At 42.9% G+C, this 21,637-nt stretch overlaps 1 protein-coding gene and 1 long non-coding RNA gene across 4 annotated transcripts in view; both read left to right on the forward strand.

Moving 5' to 3' along the window:
• Positions 1-10,740: 10,740 nt before the first annotated feature.
• On the forward strand, positions 10,741-12,532 carry LOC102076695 (uncharacterized). The gene is made up of 3 exons (XR_268481.4): positions 10,741-10,887; positions 11,241-11,389; positions 12,000-12,532. It is a non-coding gene; the product is annotated as an uncharacterized LOC102076695 (long non-coding RNA).
• A 1,916-nt stretch (positions 12,533-14,448) lies between these two features.
• lrrk1 (leucine-rich repeat kinase 1) overlaps positions 14,449-21,637 on the forward strand; it is a 108,304-nt gene continuing 101,115 nt past the window's right edge. The window contains exons 1-3 of one of the 3 annotated variants that reach the window (XM_019356013.2): positions 14,449-15,014; positions 15,578-15,737; positions 17,963-18,062. In XM_019356013.2, the coding sequence (XP_019211558.1) occupies positions 17,993-18,062 (70 nt within the window). In that variant the 5' untranslated portion in view covers positions 14,449-15,014; positions 15,578-15,737; positions 17,963-17,992. The remainder of the gene's footprint in view (positions 15,015-15,577; positions 15,738-17,962; positions 18,063-21,637) is intronic. The other 2 variants (XM_025910560.1, XM_019356012.2) reach the window with 2 other exon arrangements.

Here is a 21,637-nt window from a genome sequence, read left to right on the forward strand (position 1 = left end):
TTCATGGCGAGTCATCGAAATTCGCCGTGGCGCCACGGCCTCACCGTATCCCGAAAACTCAAAGCTCCGCAATTTAACATGGCCCAGGTGTGTAGTTGAGACTGACCACATATGAAGCTTGTACGATGAAATTCCAATGAGGAGTTCGCAAAAGTTCGAGGCATGGAAATGGCAAAATTAGAGCCAAAATGTCACCTTCACTTCCAAATGGCGGACTTCCTGTTGGGTTTGCGTCAATGGTCCCACTGAGTTTTTGTTCGTCTTGGCATGATACACATGTGTGCCAAATTTCATACATGTAGCTAAACGATGTGTTCGTAGGGCTGCATTTACAAGGCATAGGTGGCGCTACAGAGCCATTTCCCAGTGCTCATATGTAAAACCATTAAAATACAAAATTTTCACCAGACCTGGCATGTGTGGAAAATTTCATGAGTTTTGAGCATGTTAAAGCCCTCAAAAAGGCAATTCATTTCGGTAAAAAATAATAATAATAATAATAATAATTAAAGCTGCAAGCAGCGATATGAGGGCCCTCGCACCCCGGCACGTCGAGCCAAGCCCAACACCTAAAACCAGCGCTTCCGATCTGATGTCACATTGATGGAATTCATGCATTTAACCACCAGCTAAAATTTCATCTCATTCAACCATTATTATAGTCGTCCCACTAGGTGGCGCTCTAACCATTACTGACAAATGGCATAACAAACATTTCCGAGCTCGAGTCTCATCACGCCTGCGACCTTTGGGAGAGATGGACATTGTGTTTTTGAGCGACAGCAGGTTACTGCTTTTGGCAAGTGATTGAAACTCCACGTGCCGCCATGACCACCCCGTTTCCCTGAACGTAAAAAGCTTTGCAATTTAACATCACAAAGGTCTTTAGATTCCACACACAGGAGATCGCGTAAATCTAATGAAATCCCTTGGAGGAGTTCGTCAAAGTATGAGGCCTGAAAAGAGGGGAAAATGTCGCCAAATTTACACATTAATTTTAAAATGGCTGACTTCCTGTTGGATTTGGGATATTGCTCCAAGAGACTTTTTGTACATCTTGATATCTCCAATAAGCTTGCCAGGTTTCAAACTCATACATAAAACACAGAGCAGGGGCTGTTGTTTTGAAATTTTGTAGGGGGCGCTGTGGAGCCATTTTGTGCTGTTCAAGGAAAATGAACATATAAAAAGAAATCCCTCATCACATTAGAGGTGTGCGCCAAATTTCAAGACTTTTTAAACTTTTCAAGCCCCTCAAAAGCCACTTCATCTTTCATGGTGAACTGCGTTGCCACCAGGGTGCGCCGTTCAGTTTATAGTCACAATTTTCTCACTGAAGCATCAAGAGGGACTGATGGTGATATTCACCGCTTTTGAGGTGGCCACGATGAACCTGTGAAAATCAGTACAACAAATGAAAGACATGACATTTCCTGGTGCCACTAGGTGGCGCTCTACGTATTCCTGACAATGGGCATATCAATCTGTTCAGGGCGGGTCTGACATCATCCCTGTAAAATCTGGTACTGATCACATTGGATTTCATTGAGTTACACTAATTTGTTTCTTCATGGCGAGACCTCAATGTTCGCCATGCTGCTGGGGTCACACCCTTCAGCGAAAACTCACAGTTTTCTCTGTAACCCAAGACCAACTCCTTAAGGCTTTCCTGGAGAAATTTGAGGCTGCAGATGTCACCCATTACAATACTGTACCCCAAAGTGTAAAACATGACATTTCCTGTTCCCACTAGGTGGCGCTGTCCCTGATGTCAAATATGGCAGTTGAATATGTTCAGGGGTGGAGCCTTATCATATGTGTCCACGTTGGTCAAGGTCGGACAATGTATGACAGAACGAGAGGCAATAAGATTTCATGGCGAGTCATCGAAATTCGCCGTGGCGCCACGGCCTCACCGTATCCCGAAAACTCAAAAGCTCCGCAATTTAACATGGCCCAGGTGTGTAGTTGACACTGACCAAATATGAAGCTTGTCCGATGAAATTCCAATGAGGAGTTCGCAAAAGTTCGAGGCATGGAAATGGCAAAATTAGAGCCAAAATGTCACCTTCACTTCCAAATGGCGGACTTCCTGTTGGGTTTGCGTCAATGGTCCCACAGACTTTTTTGTCCGTCTTGGCATGATACACATGTGTGCCAGATTTCAGACATGTAGCTCAAACGATGTGTTCGTAGGGCTGCATTTAACAAGGCATAGGTGGCGCTCTAGAGCCATTTCCCAGTGCTCATATGTAAAACCATTAAAATACAAAATTTTTCACCAGACCTGGCATGTGTGCAAAATTTCATGAGTTTTTGAGCATGTTAAAGCCCTCAAAAAGGCAATTCATTTCGGTAAAAAATAATAATAATAATAATAATAATAATAATAACAATAATAATAAACAGAGCAGATACAATAGGGCCTTCGCACTCTCAGTGCTCGGGCCCTAATAATAATAAACAGAGCAGATACAATAGGGCCTTCGCACTCTCAGTGCTCGGGCCCTAATTAAAGCTGCAAGCAGCGATATGAGGGCCCTCGCACCCCCGGCGCGTCGAGCCAAGCCCAACACCTAAAACCAGCGCTTCCGATCTGATGTCACATTGATGGAATTCATGCATTTAACCACCAGCTAAAATTTCATCTCATTCAACCATTATTATAGTCGTCCCACTAGGTGGCGCTCTAACCATTACTGACAAATGGCATAACAAACATTTCCGAGCTCGAGTCTCATCACGCCTGCGACCTTTGGGAGAGATTGGACATTGTGTTTTTGAGCGACAGCAGGTTACTGCTTTTTGGCGAGTGATTGAAACTCCACGTGCCGCCATGACCACCCCGTTTCCCTGAACGTAAAAAGCTTCGCAATTTAACATCACAAAGGTCTTTAGATTCCACACACAGGAGATCGCGTAAATCTAATGAAATCCCTTGGAGGAGTTCGTCAAAGTATGAGGCCTGAAAAGAGGGGAAAATGTCGCCAAATTTACACATTAATTTTAAAATGGCTGACTTCCTGTTGGATTTGAGATATTGCTCCAAGAGACTTTTTTGTACATCTTGATATCTCCAATAAGCTTGCCAGGTTTCAAACTCATACATAAAACACAGAGCAGGGGCTGTTGTTTTGAAATTTTGTAGGGGGCGCTGTGGAGCCATTTTGCGCTGTTCAAGGAAAAGGAACATATAAAAAGAAATCCCTCATCACATTAGAGGTGTGCGCCAAATTTCAAGACTTTTTAAACTTTTCAAGCCCCTCAAAAGCCACTTCATCTTTCATGGTGAACTGCGTTGCCACCAGGGTGCGCCGTTCAGTTTATAGTCACAATTTTCTCACTGAAGCATCAACAGGGACTGATGGTGATATTCACCGCTTTTGAGGTGGCCACGATGAACCTGTGAAAATCAGTACAACAAATGAAAGACATGACATTTCCTGGTGCCACTAGGTGGCGCTCTACGTATTCCTGACAATGGGCATATCAATCTGTTCAGGGCGGGTCTGACATCATCCCTGTAAAATCTGGTACTGATCAGATTGGATTTCATTGAGTTACACTAATTTGTTTCTTCATGGCGAGACCTCAATGTTCGCCATGCTGCTGGGGTCACACCCTTCAGCGAAAACTCACAGTTTTCTCTGTAACCCAAGGCCAACTCCTTAAGGCTTTCCTGGAGAAATTTGAGGCTGCAGATGTCACCCATTACAATACTGTACCCCAAAGTGTAAAACATGACATTTCCTGTTCCCACTAGGTGGCGCTGTCCCTGATGTCAAATATGGCAGTTGAAATATGTTCAGGGGTGGAGCCTTATCATATGTGTCCACTTTGGTCAAGGTCGGACAATGTATGACAGAACGAGAGGCAATAAGATTTTCATGGCGAGTCATCGAAATTCGCCGTGGCGCCACGGCCTCACAGTAACCCGAAAACTCAAAAGCTCCGCAATTTAACATGGCCCAGGTGTGTAGTTGACACTGACCAAATATGAAGCTTGTACGATGAAATTCCAATGAGGAGTTCGCAAAAGTTCGAGGCATGGAAATGGCAAAATTAGAGCCAAAATGTCACCTTCACTTCCAAATGGCGGACTTCCTGTTGGGTTTAGGACATGGCCATAATAGACTTTTATGTGCGTCTCCGAACGTTAGATATGTGTTCCGAGTTTTATACATGTAGGTCATACCCATCTCGGGGGCTCGCGTTTCTCATTTTTCTAGGTGGCGCTACTGAGCCAATTTTCCCTGGACATGTTTACGGACATTAAAATACGTAAATTTTCACCAGACCTGACGCGTCTGCAAAATTTCATGAGTTTTCGAGCATGTTTAGGCCCTCAAAAGGCCGATTCATTTGCCGAAATAATAATAATAAGAAGAAGAAGAAGAAGAAGAAGAAGAAGAAGAAACAGAGCAGATACAATAGGGCCTTCGCACTTTTGTGCTCGGGCCCTAATAATAATAAGAAACAGAGCAGATACAATAGGGCCTTCGCACTTTTGTGCTCGGGCCCTAATAATAAGAAACGGAGCAGATACAATAGGGCCTTCGCACTCTCGGTGCTCGGGCCCTAATAATAATAATAATAAGAAACGGAGCAGATACAATAGGGCCTTCGCACTCTCGGTGCTCTGGCCCTAATAATAATAAACGGAGCAGATACAATAGGGCCTTCGCACTCTCAGTGCTCGGGCCCTAATAATAATAATAATAATGATTAAAGCTGCAAGCAGCGATATGAGGGCCCTCGCACCCCGGCGCGTCGAGCCAAGCCCAACACCTAAAACCAGCGCTTCCGATCTGATGTCACATTGATGGAATTCATGCATTTAACCACCAGCTAAAATTTCATCTCATTCAACCATTATTATAGTCGTCCCACTAGGTGGCGCTCTAACCATTACTGACAAATGGGATAACAAACATTTCCGACCTTGAGTCTCATCACGCCTGCGAACTTTGGGAGAGATTGGACATTGTGTTTTTGAGTGACAGCAGATTACTGCTTTTTGGCGAGGGATTGAAACTCCATGTGCCGCCATGGCCACCCGGTTTCCCTGAACGTAAAAAGCTTCGCAATTTAACATCACAAAGGTCTTTAGATTCCACACACAGGAGATCGGGTTAATCTGATGAAATCCCTTGGAGGAGTTCGTCAAAGTATGAGGCCTGAAAAGAGGCGAAAAAGTGGCTAAAATTACACCTTAATTTTAAAATGGCTGACTTCCTGTTTGATTTGGGATATTGCTCCAAGAGACTTTTTTGTACTTCTTGATATCCTCCATAAGCTTACCAGGTTTCAGACTTATAAATAAAACACAGAGCAGGGGCTGATGTTTTGAAACTTTGTAGGGGGCGCTGTGGAGCCATTTTGCACTATTCAAGGAAAATGATCACGTAACAACAAAGCCCTCATCACATTGGAGGTTTGGGCCAAATTCCAAGAGTTTTTAAAATTTCCAAGCCCCTCAAAAGCCACTTCGTATTTCATGGTGAACCGCGTTGCCACCAGGGTGCGCCGTTCAGTTTAAAGTCACAATTTACTCACTGAAGCATCATGAGGGACTGATGGTGATACTCACCGCTTTTGAGGTGGCCACGATGAACCTGTGAAAATCAGTAGAAGAAAATGAAAGACATGACATTTCCTGGTGCCACTAGGTGGCGCTCTACGTATTCCTGACAATGGGCATATCAATCTGTTCAGGGCGGGTCTGACATCATCCCTGTAAAATCTGGTACTGATCAGATTGGATTTCATTGAGTTACACTAATTTGTTTCTTCATGGCGAGACCTCAATGTTCGCCATGCTGCTGGGGTCACACCCTTCAGCGAAAACTCACAGTTTTCTCTGTAACCCAAGAGCAACTCCTAAAGGCTTTCCTGGAGAAATTTGAGGCTGCAGATGTCACCCATTACAATACTGTACCCCAAAGTGTAAAACATGACATTTCCTGTTCCCACTAGGTGGCGCTGTCCCTGATGTCAAATATGGCAGTTGAAATATGTTCAGGGGTGGAGCCTTATCATATGTGTCCACTTTGGTCAAGGTCGGACAATGTATGACAGAACGAGAGGCAATAAGATTTTCATGGCGAGTCATCGAAATTCGCCGTGGCGCCACGGCCTCACCGTATCCCGAAAACTCAAAAGCTCCGCAATTTAACATGGCCCAGGTGTGTAGTTGACACTGACCAAATATGAAGCTTGTACGATGAAATTCCAATGAGGAGTTCGCAAAAGTTCGAGGCATGGAAATGGCAAAATTAGAGCCAAAATGTCACCTTCAATCCAAAATGGCGGACTTCCTGTTGGGTTTGCGTCAATGGTCCCATTGTCTTTTTTGTTCGTCTTGGCATGATACACATGTGTGCCAAATTTCATACATGTAGCTCAAACGATGTGTTCGTAGGGCTGCATTTAACAAGGCATAGGTGGCGCTCTAGAGCCATTTCCCAGTGCTCATATGTAAAACCATTAAAATACAAAATTTTTCACCAGACCTGGCATGTGTGCAAAATTCCAAGAGTTTTCGAGCATGTTAAAGCCCTCAAAAAGGCCCTTCTTTTGCCTGAATAATAATAAGAAGAAGAAGAAGAAACGGAGCAGATACAATAGGGCCTTCGCACTCTCAGTGCTCGGGCCCTAATAATAATAAACGGAGCAGATACAATAGGGCCTTCGCACTCTCAGTGCTCGGGCCCTAATAATAATAATAATAATAAACGGAGCAGATACAATAGGGCCTTCGCACTCTCAGTGCTCGGGCCCTAATAATAATAATAAACGGAGCAGATACAATAGGGCCTTCGCACTCTCAGTGCTCGGGCCCTAATGAGAACTCAAAACTCTGGGTCAACAACCCAGATCTCCTAACAAGGTGGGCTCACTTTTGAAGCTGGTGGTTCCCCAAGAAGTTAGAGAAACAATGCTTAACTTGGGACACTCTATTCCCTGAGCTGGCCAGAGGAGGAAGAGGTTGGTGAGCAATACTTGCTTTCTGCTGATGCGGCAGACTTTGACCTTAGTCATCTGCCAGATGATAAACAGCTTCAGGTGGAGCTGCATGCAACTCTGAAGTGTTTCAAGTGGGTCCTGGTTGTTGTGCCGCTGAGGTTGTGGGCGGCTGGGTGCACGGGGGCTCAGCCCTGGTGCGGGGGGGCCTCTGATGCAGAGCCCCCGAACTGGGGGGCTCTTCAACTGGTGAGGAGGTTGTTAAATCCTTGCAGGATGGGGAGGGAAGGAAGGGGCCAGCTCTCTGCTCTCCAGGAGTTCACTTTGCAGTTGATATAGGAGAGGTGGAGAATGAACTTAACCAATTGTCTTGCGTAGTCTGGGAGATGATTGGATGGGGTGGGTGCGGTTTTCTCTGCAGTGTGGTCAGGTGGGCTGCCCCAGGTTCTGTTGGGCAGGGTGGTGCTGCCGCCATGTGCCCCCGTTTGGATGGGCCTGGGCCCCCTGACCTTGGTAGATTCCAGAGAGCAGGGGTGTCTACTGGGGTCAGCGGGGGAACTGGCCCCAGGGAGGGGCTACTTGCCCCTCCCTTTCTTCCCTCCCCATTCCCACCACAATGTAGGGCCTTGGGGTGCAGGTGTGTCACTAGGGTGCATTCCCCTTCTGTCCCCTTCTGGCCGCCTGTGCCTCAATTTTATTTCACAACCTAGACATCCACATTACTCACACTCTCATAACACATACATATAGGGCCTTGGGGTTGGGCACATTTTACAGTGTCCAGAGAATAGTCTGTGTATTCAACCTCACCTCTGGCGCCGGTGCCCACCTCTCAATTTTAAATGCATGTTGGCATGGAGGGTTCTCGGGAGAGGCCGTGTTGACACCTGTTGTCCTCTGGTGGGAAGCAGCATGACCTCCCATGTTTTAAATACACTTTAGAATAGCATACAGCAACACTACATATGAGCGGGTGGAGGGAGATTTGGGGTCTTCACACACCCCCATTCTCTGTTAGCCATTGGAGCGGAGGGGCTGGGATGAGGAGTTGACTGTCCGATTGGCATCTAGAGTGCAGGGCCTCCCTGCTACTGTGGAGCCAGGGATGGTCTGCTTGTCTCCACCCCAGGGAAAAGGGTAACATCTCCTGGGTCTAGGTGCGGTTTCCCCCTCTGTGGGTGAGGGTACCTGGACCTGGGGTATAGAGTATGTTTGGGGAGTGTGATTGTGTGTACAGTGTCAATTTGTGTCTGTCTCCATGTTGGATGAGTGCCGAGTATTTGTATATGTGTGCATGTGGTTGGAAATGCACGTTTGTGTCTGTGTGTGCCTGTTTGTCTCTGTCTATATGTCAGGTCGGGTCTTAGACTCCACCCCTCTGGAAACATTTCACACCCTCCAAGGTATGAAGGCCTATCTCCCCTCACCACACTCTCTGCCGGGGGCTGGCACCTGTGGTTCGGTCGGGCCCCTTCTGAGGGGTGGGGGGCCCTCAGGCCTTTGGCCTCTGGGCCTGGAGCTTGGTCCGCTCTGGCGCAGAGCCCACGGGCATGTCACTGCAGCCCCCTCTGGCTTCTGCTCCATGGCTGCCGGGTGACCCCTTGTCTGGGGCTCTCCTCAGCTCTTCTCAGGAGGGTGCCACGGTTGCCCCTCCGATGGTCCTCCTTGGGTCCTCGTATTCTGGGGCCTCTGGATGTCTGGGGCCTGGATCTCCTCCATGCCTGCTTCATGCCCTAGGGGACTAGGATGTGGCTCCCCACACCCCCTAGCAGATCATTACATGGAGAAACCTTTTGAACACAAGTGTGCTGATCCACACAGGTGTGCATACAAGTGTACACACGGGTGTTCACAGACACAAACTACACCTTTCTTGGCTGCTACCTGAAAGCACATTGTGTGCCCTGTCGCTCTTGCGTGCTGTACAATAACATTTAATATTTAGTATTTACTGTTATTTACACTTACTGCGATGGTGTTGTGTTTATTATGTTGCTCTCCTTTTGCTTGTTTACTCTTTTTTTTATCTCTCAACCAGTGATCCAGGAGGCTTTTTTGTTAAGTGCCCTTTCTTACTGTCCCTCTTCCCATCTGTTTTTCTTTCCTTCCTTCTCTTTCTTTCTTCCTCCCTTTTCTATCCCCCAGTTATGTCTGTCCCGACTAACAACTGAAAATAAAATAGAATAAATAAATAACAACAAAGGTCAATCAAATGGACCAACACAGCAAGGCCGTGATGATCCACTTGGTAAAGTAAATCCATTGGGCATCTTTCTTGGCCTTCAGACAATAATTCTGATGGCTAACGAACCAAATGGGACAGGCAAAAAAAAAAAAGAAAAAAAAAAGAATGGACTATCATTTTCGGGATCACAGGCAACCCAGAGACTATGGCTCCCAGGCTTCCCCCCACTGCATATCATTTTATTAAAGATGAAAGAATTTAGACAGTTTTAATTCTCAGTGATGCCGCAGTGTTCGTTTGACTTTGGAACCTGAAGCGGACGGAGTTTTGGACTCAGATTACTTCGCGAGGCTCCTGACTACTGTAGTCATAATGCTCCGACAATCCATCATGTGGTGTGGCTTCGTACCTTACCAAAGTTGTACTTAAACATGTATTGGCAGATTTTTGAGCACCGTGTACCACATAAAATCGATTCGAGGTCAGTAAGCACAACAAGAATTCATACATAAAAAAGAATAAATGAAGATAAGAAAAGAAATTAAGAAAATTAAAGCATTTTAAGTATGCCATATACTGCGGAAAATAAGGGTCTGTTTTAAGCAGGTGAGAAAAAATGCTGTAAACAAAGATTGCTTTCAAAATAGAAGCGTTAATCATTTATTTTTATCAATCAACAAAATGCAGTGAATGAACAAAAGAGAAATCTAAATCATATCAATATTTGGTGTGATCACCCTTTGCCTTTAAAATAACATCAATCCTTCTAGGTAGTTTTAGAAGGAACTCAGCTGGTAGGTTGTTCCAAACATCTTGGAGAACTAACCACCGATCTTCTGTGGATGTAGGCTTCCTCACATCCTTCTGTCTCTTCATTTAATCCCAGACACACTTGATGATGTGTCGAGTGTTAACGACCTAACTGAGCTAACTGCGCTAAAGCCTTGACGCCGTGCAGCCCCACGCACGGGACGATCCGCGCTAACTTGAGAACGGAGATTTGCCGCGTTAATGCAGTTAACGTTAACATCATTTTAACGATATATATATCTATATATATATATAGTTACTAATGATAAAGAAGAAAACACACAACAAAATAGCTGCAAGGCCCTTAGCTATGTTCAATAAAGCAAAGATTCTCTTTCTGTTTTTATACACTGGCGGGGTGTGGTTTGCGGCTCTGCTGCATAAGAGGGGTGGTGCAGTGGGTTGAGGGGGGAGCACCATAGAGGCTGGCAGGGCAGGTAGGCTGGCACTGATTGAGTAACTTAAACAGTACCAGCCGCAAACCACACCTCGCCACAATGTATAAAAACTGTCATGATCCTGGGTCTTTGACCCAGTGTTTTGTGTTTTCTATTGTTGTGATATATTTTGGTTTTTGGTTCTGTTCTTCCTCAGTTTAATGTTTAGTCATTCTGTCTGTATTTTCCTCTGTGTAAAGTCCGGGTTTCTTAGTCTGTGTCTTTGCATGTGTGAGTTCCTGTTTTATTTTGTAGGGCTGCGTCTCTCGTTTTTGTTTCTGGTTTCGCTTCCCCTTGTCTCGTTATGTCCAATTACTCCCAGCCGTGTCTTCCTCCTGTTTCCCATCCCCTGATTGCCATGTGTGTTTTTAAGCCCTGTGTTTTCTGGTGTGCATGGCTGGTTTGTCTGCGTTATTTGGTGTTTTCTGGTCTGTGTATCTCCCTCCGTCATCCTGTGAATTTTCCCTGCAAGTTGCTTTCACTTGTGTTCAGGTTTTGTTGTTTAAGTTTAGTTCTCCCAGTATAGTGTGTTTCTAGTTCTGTTTCTCGCCGCTCTTTTCTTTGTTTGTTATCTCACCGTCACAATAAAGCTCACTCACTTCAGAAGCTACCTGCATCTTGGGTCCTTTAATAATTCACATGGCTTGCCCCGCAAACCGTAACAAAAACAGAAAGAAAGTCTTTGCTGTATTGAACATAGTCATGAATAACTAACAAAAAATGCAATTTCTCTTTCATTTTCTGTTCTCAGTGGCAATAGTATACACTGTTGTAGATTGGGAACCACTTTACATGCTTTACATCTGGCTGATGTTCACTAATACGTTCCTGTTTCTTTGGTCCAGAGCAATGTATATTCAGCTTTAAGAGCCAACAGGAGGCCATAGAGAGAGCAAATAACTCACACACAGTATGGCCTAGTGTCAGCAGGCTTTACAACAAGTGTGGACAAAGCTTTATCAGTGTCTGCAGCACTGGAGACTGGCACTGTCTGGTAAGTCCCTTAAAGTCCCTGTTTATGGTCCTAACAGCAAAGGGATGTTAAAGTTTGTGTAAATGAACATGTAATGTACTGGTTAACTATAATGTTAATCTTTGCTTATTTCTACTCAAACTGAAAACCAAATAATTAAATATTAGTAAATGGTTTATTTATTTGATTTATACCAGTGGTTCTTAACCTGGGTTCGATCGAACCCTACGGGTTCAGTGAGTCGGTCTCAGGGGTTTGGCAGAGCCTCCGCTGTGACATGCACACCTCATTTTGTGCACCAGTAAAAAACATATCTATGTCTTGAATTTGAAAAAAATCATATTTTATTTTTCACTTAAGAGGGGTTCAGTGAATGCGCATATGAAACTGGTGGGGTTCGGTACCTCCAATAAGGTTAAGAACCACTGCTTTATACCATGGATGGACTGTTGCAAAGGTTTGTATCTTTACTGAACACATGAAAGAACTGACAGTCAATAAAATGAGACCCCTCCCCCAGACTCCCTTTAGAGGGTATAAGCCTCAGCTGTTTCATTATTCATATGCTTTAATTATATTTATTGGATCTGTACTTTCTAACTTTTCTCATGTGTTGTCTCTGTCTGCTCAGTGGAGAATATGCTATTGCTGAATACTCTGAGGTGAAAACAGTGATGATCAAAGTGAAAGAAACCATCGGAGAAGAACTGGGAAAATCGAGTGCTCTGCACTTCCTGTCGCATGAGACCACATCACAATTCTCTAACACCCATACTGTTCACTCCAAGTATTCCAAATCTTCAACCCTATTTATAGTTTGGTATGTTTGTAGACTGCCAGTTCACCTTTGAACCTGTAGTTAAGGTTTCTTAGTCAGAAACTCAGTTATTCTCCACGGGAAAAGTACAAGAAACAGATATGATCTTCTGTCATGTGACTACATAGATGTGTCTGTAAACCTTGTCTGTTCTTTTCCTTACAGAAGGTTTTATGAGAGACACAAACAAATAAAACATCCACTCATCCAAAGTCATTTGTTTTTATTTGGGAGACTGGGCAGAAATACCATTCATTTACAGTATTCCTGATGTATGCAAATTGACTTTTTTGTTCTGACCCAATTTAATCTAATATAAATATTTGCTGCTGAGGAAGATGTTCATTTCATTTCAAATATAAAAAAAACAAATGTTTCCAGTACTACACAAGGTAATACTGACCTTGCCATTTACATTTTAGCACTAGTCATAGCAAGAATGTTATCATTGCATAGGTAGCAGCACTTGTTTTCTCATACTTTGTACTTTTGATAGAAATTCAGAATGAACAAAATAAAATACAACTTTTGTGAGCCTTTTATAAGAATGTGATTTCTTTATATCTGAAGAGGCTTTAAGGAAGTTGACCAAATGAACAATAGTGGAGAGATATGAAGGACATTTATGACAGGTCATTAATTCATTTGATTTGTCACATCTTCCAAGGATTGACTGTCCCAGCAAATTAATTCTGAGGTGAGACCATGTGATTAAGACTTATTTGAAAGCGTTTCTTCTCTAAAAAGAATATGGCAGCATGGCTTAGGTTTGCAAAATGCCATCTGATCAAGCCACAAGACTTCTGCAACAATTGTCTTCAGACAGACTAGACCAAAGTAAAGATTTTTTAGCCATAATGCACAGTGCTACATATGGTGAAGCCCAAACACAGCACAAATACCTCACATCAGCTGTCAAATGTAGTGGTGAAAAGGTGATGATTTGTTCTTGTTTTGCAGCCACAGGACCTGGCTCCTTCCATTTATTGAGTCAAGCATGTTATATGGGACCATATGCTTTAAACACATAAAGCATATTAAGGATTGTACATTAACATATTTTATTGTGAAAACTGTTGTCAGAACCATACTGAATTTAACCAGATAAACTTCTCCAGTCCAAACAACATTCCGATGTCACTGCTGTATATCCTGGTGGTGTGGATCAGTGAATGTATGTCTCTGGCTGATGATTGCTCCATTTCCTAGTCGGCAACCAGTCTTGTTAATGATCTCACTGAGGGGGTTCGGGCCCATGCAGAACAGCAGTGGACACAGAGCATCTCCTTGGTAGATCCCGCATTTGGTGCTGACTTTAGCTATTGACTTGAAGCTGGCCTCTGGTGTTGTACATTGAGTTCCCCGTGTATATATATATGTATATATATATACATATATATATATATGTGTGTGTGTTTGTGTGTGTGTGTGTTTTATGTGTGTGTAGAGAGAGAGAGAGAGAGATCGTATGCATAGTATGTAAACGGCTAACAAGCAGCCATTATAATTCGTCATACAATGAGAATAGGAGACAAATCAACAATCAGTGTCTGTCTACTGCTTACTAAGATTGCCAAGTGGCTAACAAACGTAAACAGAAATGTTATCTTGTTCAGGATACATGTCATACATAATACCTGCCATCATCCAATGACATATCTGCTTACCTGTATCTTTTGCTAGTTTCTCCTCCTCCTTTTCTCTCTTTTTTTGTACACTGAGCACCTGATGGCTTTAACCTTTTCTTGTCAATCTTCCATTGGTGTTCATCTTGCACTCCAGTATCAACACCCATCCCCAAACCCGAAAATCACCACAACATAACCTAACAGACCTACACTTTAGTGCAGAGATTCGCACAACCCAGGAAAAAATAATTAATACATAACAGGCTTGGATTGACAACATTATGAATGAAATGTGCTCCATTTGGAAGCACCCCCCCCCCCCCCCCCTTTGGACAGGTTGTGTGATCGACCTGAACAGCACAGCATCAGCAGCAAGCAGGCGCACTGAGGGCCATCGCGCTCACTTTTCGCATATGTGTGTGATAGAATTTAGAAAACACATCGGTGCAAATTATAAATCTATATCATAATGTATTCTGTTTTTGTGGTTGTTGGTTTGTTTTTATTTAGTTTTATTTTGCGAGCTGGTTATTAAATGCCGTACCAGCCAGCCAGAGAATCCCTCGCCCCTCCCTGTGCGGCAAGCAGCAGGCGCACCTCGAAAATGGAAGGCGCCCATGTCGCCCATATCAAAAACCGCCACTGTGTGAGGCCATCTGTCCACGAGACCAAGCTTAGGTTAAAATTGGATCATGCAACAAAACAACGATCCCAAAAAACACTATCAAATCTGCAGAATCCTTGAAAAAGAAAATGTCAATTTCAGACCTCAGCCGGACTAAAATGTTGTGGAACGAGCTGAAGAGACCGGTGTGTGGAAAAATAGCTGGAAACCTGAATGAAGTGATGCAACATTGCGAAGACGTTTGGGCCAAAATTCTTCCTGAACTATTCGAGAGATTGATAAAGTCTCTCACATAGGAATTTAAAGGTGTTTGTGCTAAAAGCGTTTCTACAAGCCTTTACAACGCTTCTGGACCTTATTTTGAAAAACACATCAGGCATCGATATTATTTTGAAAATTAATACCGGAAATCTCTGTGTTAAACAACCTGACTGCTCAAAATTCGTCCGGAGTGGAAAGTTTTTATCGTGGAATCAGGAAGTCCAGTAAAAGATTGTTGTGAGGTAATCCGCGGCTGGTATATACAGCAAAGCTGCAAAACCCTCTCTGTCTCTCACTGGACCTTTCAGGCATGCGGTAAGTTGGATATTAATGCTGTGCCAAGATGTGTTGTGTCTCATGGTAAGCAGAAACCAGTAACTCAGTTGTCGTGATTTGTCTGATTAACTCTTTTTTTTGACGGAGTTACTGTTAAAACAAACAAAACAAACAAAAGTAACAAGGGTGTTTTTCAAAGTCTGACCCATTTTCTGTGACATGTCCCACAAATGAAAGCACCTTGTGTTCCAGCAGTCATTATTGTTATTGTTATTATTATTATTATTGTTATTATTCAGAAGTTGGCAAAGAGTATAAAAATTGCTGTACCACACAGCAGAGACATGCACAGACATTTGCACTGTCGGCGGCTACAGTCACAGTCGTTATACCTCATGTTGGCACTCCAGACTAAAGCTAGAAAATGCAGCATGGAACACATGCAGGGGCCTGTCCTTCCAGCTTTCTGTTGCCTGAGGTATTTACTAAGCACAGTTATAGGCCATCTTCCTGATGCGCACATGGATGTTTGGTATTTCATGCTAGATAGTGGTTATGACTCCCACTAGTCCTCGGTCTCCTCCTTTCTGTTTACTGTATAGTCTCAAGGTGCTGGACTTGGGGTGAAACTCTGTAAGGAGCTTCCTTGTCAGTGCTTCCTATGGCCAACAGGGTATCTGACTACGGGTGTAGGCGTAGATTGCCCAGATCTTGTCCTTCCCAATCATCCGACTTCTCGGGACATTGCCTGACCCTCCGCAGGTATTTGGTGTTTGTCGCTTTCCTAGTAGTCTCTTCATGGTTCCCATTTGCCTGTGCGATTCCAGGTGCTTGTAGCTGTCCTCTGTGACTGCAGTGTTGTCTTCTGGTTGTGCGATCCCTCAGTTTTGACTATTAACAATTGCTGTAGTCGGTAGAGCAGGGCGATATGACCAAAAATATTTATCACGATATACATTTGAAATTTTGCGATAACAATATAACTGACGATATAATTGACACTAGGCAAAATACTTTACAACTCCACAACTTTAATAGTGCAAAAAAAAACCCATCAATGTATTTTCACTTAAACAAGCAGCTGTTTTTTATGTGCATTAAAGCTATATAAAAATTTAACAGTGCAAATGCAAATTCCTCGCTGACAGTTTAACAAAAAGGCATTTCCAGTGGAACTTGGCTGACATATCCTGAGCATAACCATGTATAATATCCACAAAACTTAAAAAGAGGTTATACACACACAATATGGTAATATTATGTTGAAGCACAGTACGTATCACTCGGCGAGGCTCCTGCCTACGATAGCCGTAATGCTCCGACAATCTATCAAGCAGTGCGGGTTTGTAGCTTAGCAAAGTCGTACTAAAACATTTGACAGATTTTTGAGCGCTGTGTATCACATTAAATCGTTTCGAGGTCAGTAAATGCAACCAGAATTCACACATAAGGCACACGGGATTATAAGGGGCACTGTCGATTTTCAGAAAAATCAAAGGATTGATTCTAAGTGTGCCGTATTTTCCAAAAAACACCGTAATAACGACGGCCCGCTAGCATGCTCTACCAAAAATAGTGCTTTGTTGTGTATCTGACAGATGAAAGCTAAACCAGTTCCACATCACTGAAGTTGCAGCATTTTTACAAACCAATTCTGGTTCATCCGTTTCATTCAACGATCCGCTTTCCCCCTTCTCATTCTCCGTCGCTGCCGTGCTTTTTCCGCCATGTGCGTATGAAATCAAAGGCACTTCGCATGCGCGTTTTACCCATATTCTATCGCGATATTTCATTTTCTTATCGTTGCCCAACATTATACCGGTATTACCGTGAACGGTATGATATGGCCCAGCCCTAGTAGTCGGTGTCCATAGCCAGTCTTGTCAGTGCCCTCGGTCAGGGGTCAGGCCTATGCAGGACAGTACTGGTGACAGGACATCTCCTTGGTAAATCCCGCACTTGATGGCGACTTGTGCTGTTGGCTTGAAGTTGGCCTCTAGTGTTGTTCGCGACATCCCCATCCTTTTACTGCTCTGCTCATATAGTGAGCCATATGTCTGTTTATCTTAGGCACTATTATGCCTGATAGGACATTACATGTGGTCCCGAGGCAGGTTATTGGCTGTTAGTTAGATGGAACCGGTCCCTTCTGGGGATCCTTGGGGATCAGAATTGAAACACAGACACAGCAGCTTGGCACCCTCTCTACCTCTGTGCCCCCATCAAACACAAGTGGTTATTGATGATGTGAGTCCTGGTAAGAGTAGTAGGATAATCCTACAGCACCATACTTCTTGCTCATATTTAGCCATATCTTGTAAAATGGATAGGGCAACGCTACAATGTGCAAATAGATGACACTAAAACAAACAGCAGAAGCAACCTAAGAGTTTCTCAAGGTAAAAAAAAAAATTGGATTTTAATCAGTTAGTCATCTAATGTCAACACGATAGAGGCGTGCTTTTCAGGCGTGCCTTCAGTTCTGCCGACAGAACTGAAGGCAGAGAGAACCGCAAGCAAGGAACAACAGAAGATAACTGTAGTATAAGCCTGGCAGAGCATCTCAAGGGAGTTTATACTTTAGGTAGTCATGAGGACTAAGGATTTTCATCCAAGTAATAAAAACAATCCATATATTTAATGATTTTATGTATTCTGTTATATGGTAGTTTGTCCAATAAGATTTTTGTTAAATTGTGGACTGCGCTTCACAATTTCTCTAAATACTAAACATTTCATGCAATGCCTTTGTTAAATACTTTGAATTCAACTTGAAAGTCTGTTCTTTGATTTTGATCTTTTAGCACACCTAGTTGTTGTTTTGTTTTTTTAAGTATTATTTGGGCTGCACAGCTAACTATGCCTAATCAACTGGTAGAATGACCTTTTTTAATTAATTCAGAGAGTATGTGTTTGTTGTACATCACAGCAACATTGTCTATGTGCAGTCTGACAGATATATTTAGGCCTCCTCTTTCCTTTAACAGTGGTTAACCTAACTAGTAGCTCCAAGAAGAATGTCCTACTGGTCTGTTGGTCTTCACCGGGACTCTGGAGACATTCCCAGCAACATGGAGCAAAAAAACAGTAAGTAACCTTCCCAGCATCTTATGTGTGTCTCTCTAAATTCTGTTATGCACATGGCTGGTTTGCTTGGTTTTCTTGATGCAGTCGTGGCCTCATGAAGCAGGTTGAGAAAGAACGTTACTGCAAACTGAAATGTAGCTATGTGTGAAGTGGTGGCAGCACTTCTTTCTTTTAGAAAAAGAAGAACTGAAACTATGATGGTTTCAAAAGTGTTATTTTTTGCCATTTGTATGTGAAGTAAACTGTGCACACTGACATCTCGCTTAACACATGTAAGCATCTTCTAGATTTTCTTCCTGCCAAATACAGTATGTTTCAATATGCAGTGTGTGGCAAATGATAATAGATGACGTGGAATTAGGTAGGAGAAAAGTATAGTGGAACATTGTAAACTGGTTTGTCGTCAGTTTGATTACTCTTTTTTTTCCCACTGTAACAAGGAACCTAATGTGTTTGTATCTTTTGACTTCCTGACTATAATACTACAGACATTCAAATTAATTCAGTGTAAAAAAAAAAAAAAAAAAAAAAAAAAAACAAGAAGAAGAAAAAAGACATTTTGTTTAAACTTTATAAACTTGCATAATAATATATAAGTTAGGAACCCATCAATCTGGGCAGGTTTTCCTTATCACAAAGGAATCTCACCCAATAGTGTAACACAGTCCTGTTCATTACAGTTACAAAGCTTCTTCAGCTATATGTGTGCCAGGCACACAGAGAAAAAAAAAAAAAGATTAAACAAACTTTATTAATCCCTGAGGAAGTTCATTGATCACAGTAGTGAGCTACTCCTACTCACAAGAAATAAAACATCCATTCTATAAAAGCAAAAAAGTCTAGCAAATAATAATACACAATAACGTAGCATCACATAATAAGATGCTTCTTCCTTCCTGTGTACTTTCGCTCCAATCAACTGATTTCAGTTTGTGTATGAGAGGAGAAAAATGGAGGAGCTGTACAGTGTTAGAGCTTTTGATGAGTGGAGATATGGACATTATGGACATTGCTTTGTGTTTTGTAGGTTTTCTGTTCATGTTTATAAAAAAAACAAAAAAAAAAAACTGAAAGAAAGATTGCATATCTGTCCTTACTAGGATAGAGATTTGTGTTGATGTGTGCAACTGTAACAAAAGGTTTGTTTTATAGGCTGGTAAATATGTGACAATGCGTTTTAGTTCATTTTACAGAGTAACGAGAGAGTGGTGTAACAAATTACTTTCTCCAGCGAGTAATTGAGTAATAGACTGCATGAAGAAAAGTCAGAAAAAATTAGTAATAATTTACTTTTGTAGAGTAACACTGCTGTTGAGGTGGCTAATTTCCAGAATTTTGGCAATGGCTCTAAATTGTTCTATCTTATATAGTAGCATTTTTAGTGAAGTACATCACACCTTCATTACAGCCCAGTTTCCCAGTTGCACTAAAAATCACATACTTTTAGTGTTACAGAGCTATGGTTAGGCTAAGGCTACAGCTAAGCACCTTGCTGTCAGGCTGCATTAGGAATATCTAAAATGACACACCTCTCTCAAGCAGTGTCATCCTCCTGCAAAAACTCAACTAAATTCAATACAGCTTTAAAATGCATTTGTTGTTTTTTGTTTGAGCCAGATGTTAATGTATATGGTGGGTCAAGTACTAAATCATCAACCAGACAGGTATTAGCTGTTAGTCAAAGTCCGCCCACCCCATCATCAAATCTTATTGAAAAAAAAATGGATGAATTGTTTAAACATTAACCCACTTGCGTACATTCTCCCGCTCCATCACACCACCACAGATGCAGGGCCTTGAGGTACGGTGGGTCACTAAGGTGCAGGGGAGGCATTCCTCCTCTGTCCCCTCCTGGCAACCTGTGCCTCAATTTTACTCCTTAACTTAGACATACACATTACTTACACTCTCATGACACATACATGTAGGGCCTTGGGGGTGGGCACACCGAACCGTGTCCAGAGGGCGGTCTGTTTATTCAGCTTCACCTCTGGTGTCGGTGCCCGCCTCTCACTTTTAAATACATGTAGACATTGAGGGTTCTCGGGAGAAACTGTGCTGACACTAGCTGCTATCTGGCAGAGGGTTGTTGCCACCATGCCCCTCCCCTGTTTTAAATGCACTTCAGAACAGCATGCACTACATATGAGCAGACGGTATGAGGCCTGGGGTCTTCTTACACCACCGTTCGCTGTCCAACATTCGGGGTAATCGTCTGGGAGGAGGTGCTGGCTAGGGCTGTGCGATATGACCAAAATCTCATATCCCGATATTAAGACATCTATCGTCCGATAATGATATAAATCACAAAAATGTAACATTTTCTGTAAATTCTGTGAATGTCGGGCAGCTCGACTTGCGTGAAGTGTTTCCAGCTGGGCGTCGCGTACCTGGAGTGGAGTGTTTTAACTGATGCATGAAACGATACATTTTTAGACATAGGTTGTAACGGCCGCCGTTTTCTTTGTGAGTATTTATTACACAGCGTGCTGCGGGGAAAAGCCTGTTCTAACGTTTGAGTCTAAGGTTTATTTTTTAGCACCTGACGGCTCTTTTTTGCTTCTCATCCGTAAATACTCTGCATCTTTCACGTGATTCAGTTTATTTTGAAAAGTCTCAACAGGATCTTGAGCTTTATTGTGAAAGGTTTATGTGGAAAATAAACAAGCGGACACAAGGTGGTTTTACCGTCGTTGTTGCTAACGACAACGCATAAAAACAAGCGCTTGTCCGTCTGTAGTGTGGTTATATTAAATACAAGAGAAAGAGAGAACTTTAGGAAATTAATATAGCCACTACAGTGACCATCAAAATAATGAAAAAATATTGCCGTAAACAGTTTATTTTGCGACACCACGAAACAAACGATAGCGTAAAATGAAACGATAGACGTTTTTATATCGTCATCCGATATATATCGTTATATCGAACAGCCCTAGTGCTGGCTGTCTGTTTGGGGTCTGGGCTGGTGGGCCTCCCTGCTGCTGTGGGACTGGGTGGTCTTTTTGTCTCTACCCCAGAGTAAAGGGAATCATCTCCTGGTTCTGGAGGCATATTCCCCCTCTGGGGGTGTGTGTGCCTGGACCGGGGGGTATTTAGTATGTTTGGGGAGTGTGAGTGTTTGTTTAGTGTTCATTTCTGTTTGTTGGGTGAATATGTGAATATTTGTTAGAGCTGGGCGATATATCGAGTTTTTTAAAAATATCGATATATTTTTATACGAGATATAAGATGTGACAGTATCCTTTATATCGATATAGTCTATGTTATGTTATAATTATAGTTGCGGAGCCGCAAGTTTGCCTCTCTTTCGTCCACTTTTCTCTTTACGCAACGTTACTCGACCTCGCCTCTCCTTCACTGAACACAACTCCCCCTCCTCCCCCATCGCTTCACCTGCAGGCAGCGACAAGATGGACACGGCAAATCTCCGTTAATGAGTTACTGCGCATCGCCCCGTGCGTGGGGCTGGACGGTGTCAACGTGTTAACGAGCTAACCACGCTAACGAGCTAGCCACGCTAACGCCATGCACGGCCTGAAATCCTTTCATTTTCTCAAAAGTTGACAGCGCGC

This window comes from Oreochromis niloticus, linkage group LG1 (assembly GCF_001858045.2).
Source record: "Oreochromis niloticus isolate F11D_XX linkage group LG1, O_niloticus_UMD_NMBU, whole genome shotgun sequence".
NCBI classification, from domain to species: domain Eukaryota; kingdom Metazoa; phylum Chordata; class Actinopteri; order Cichliformes; family Cichlidae; genus Oreochromis; species Oreochromis niloticus.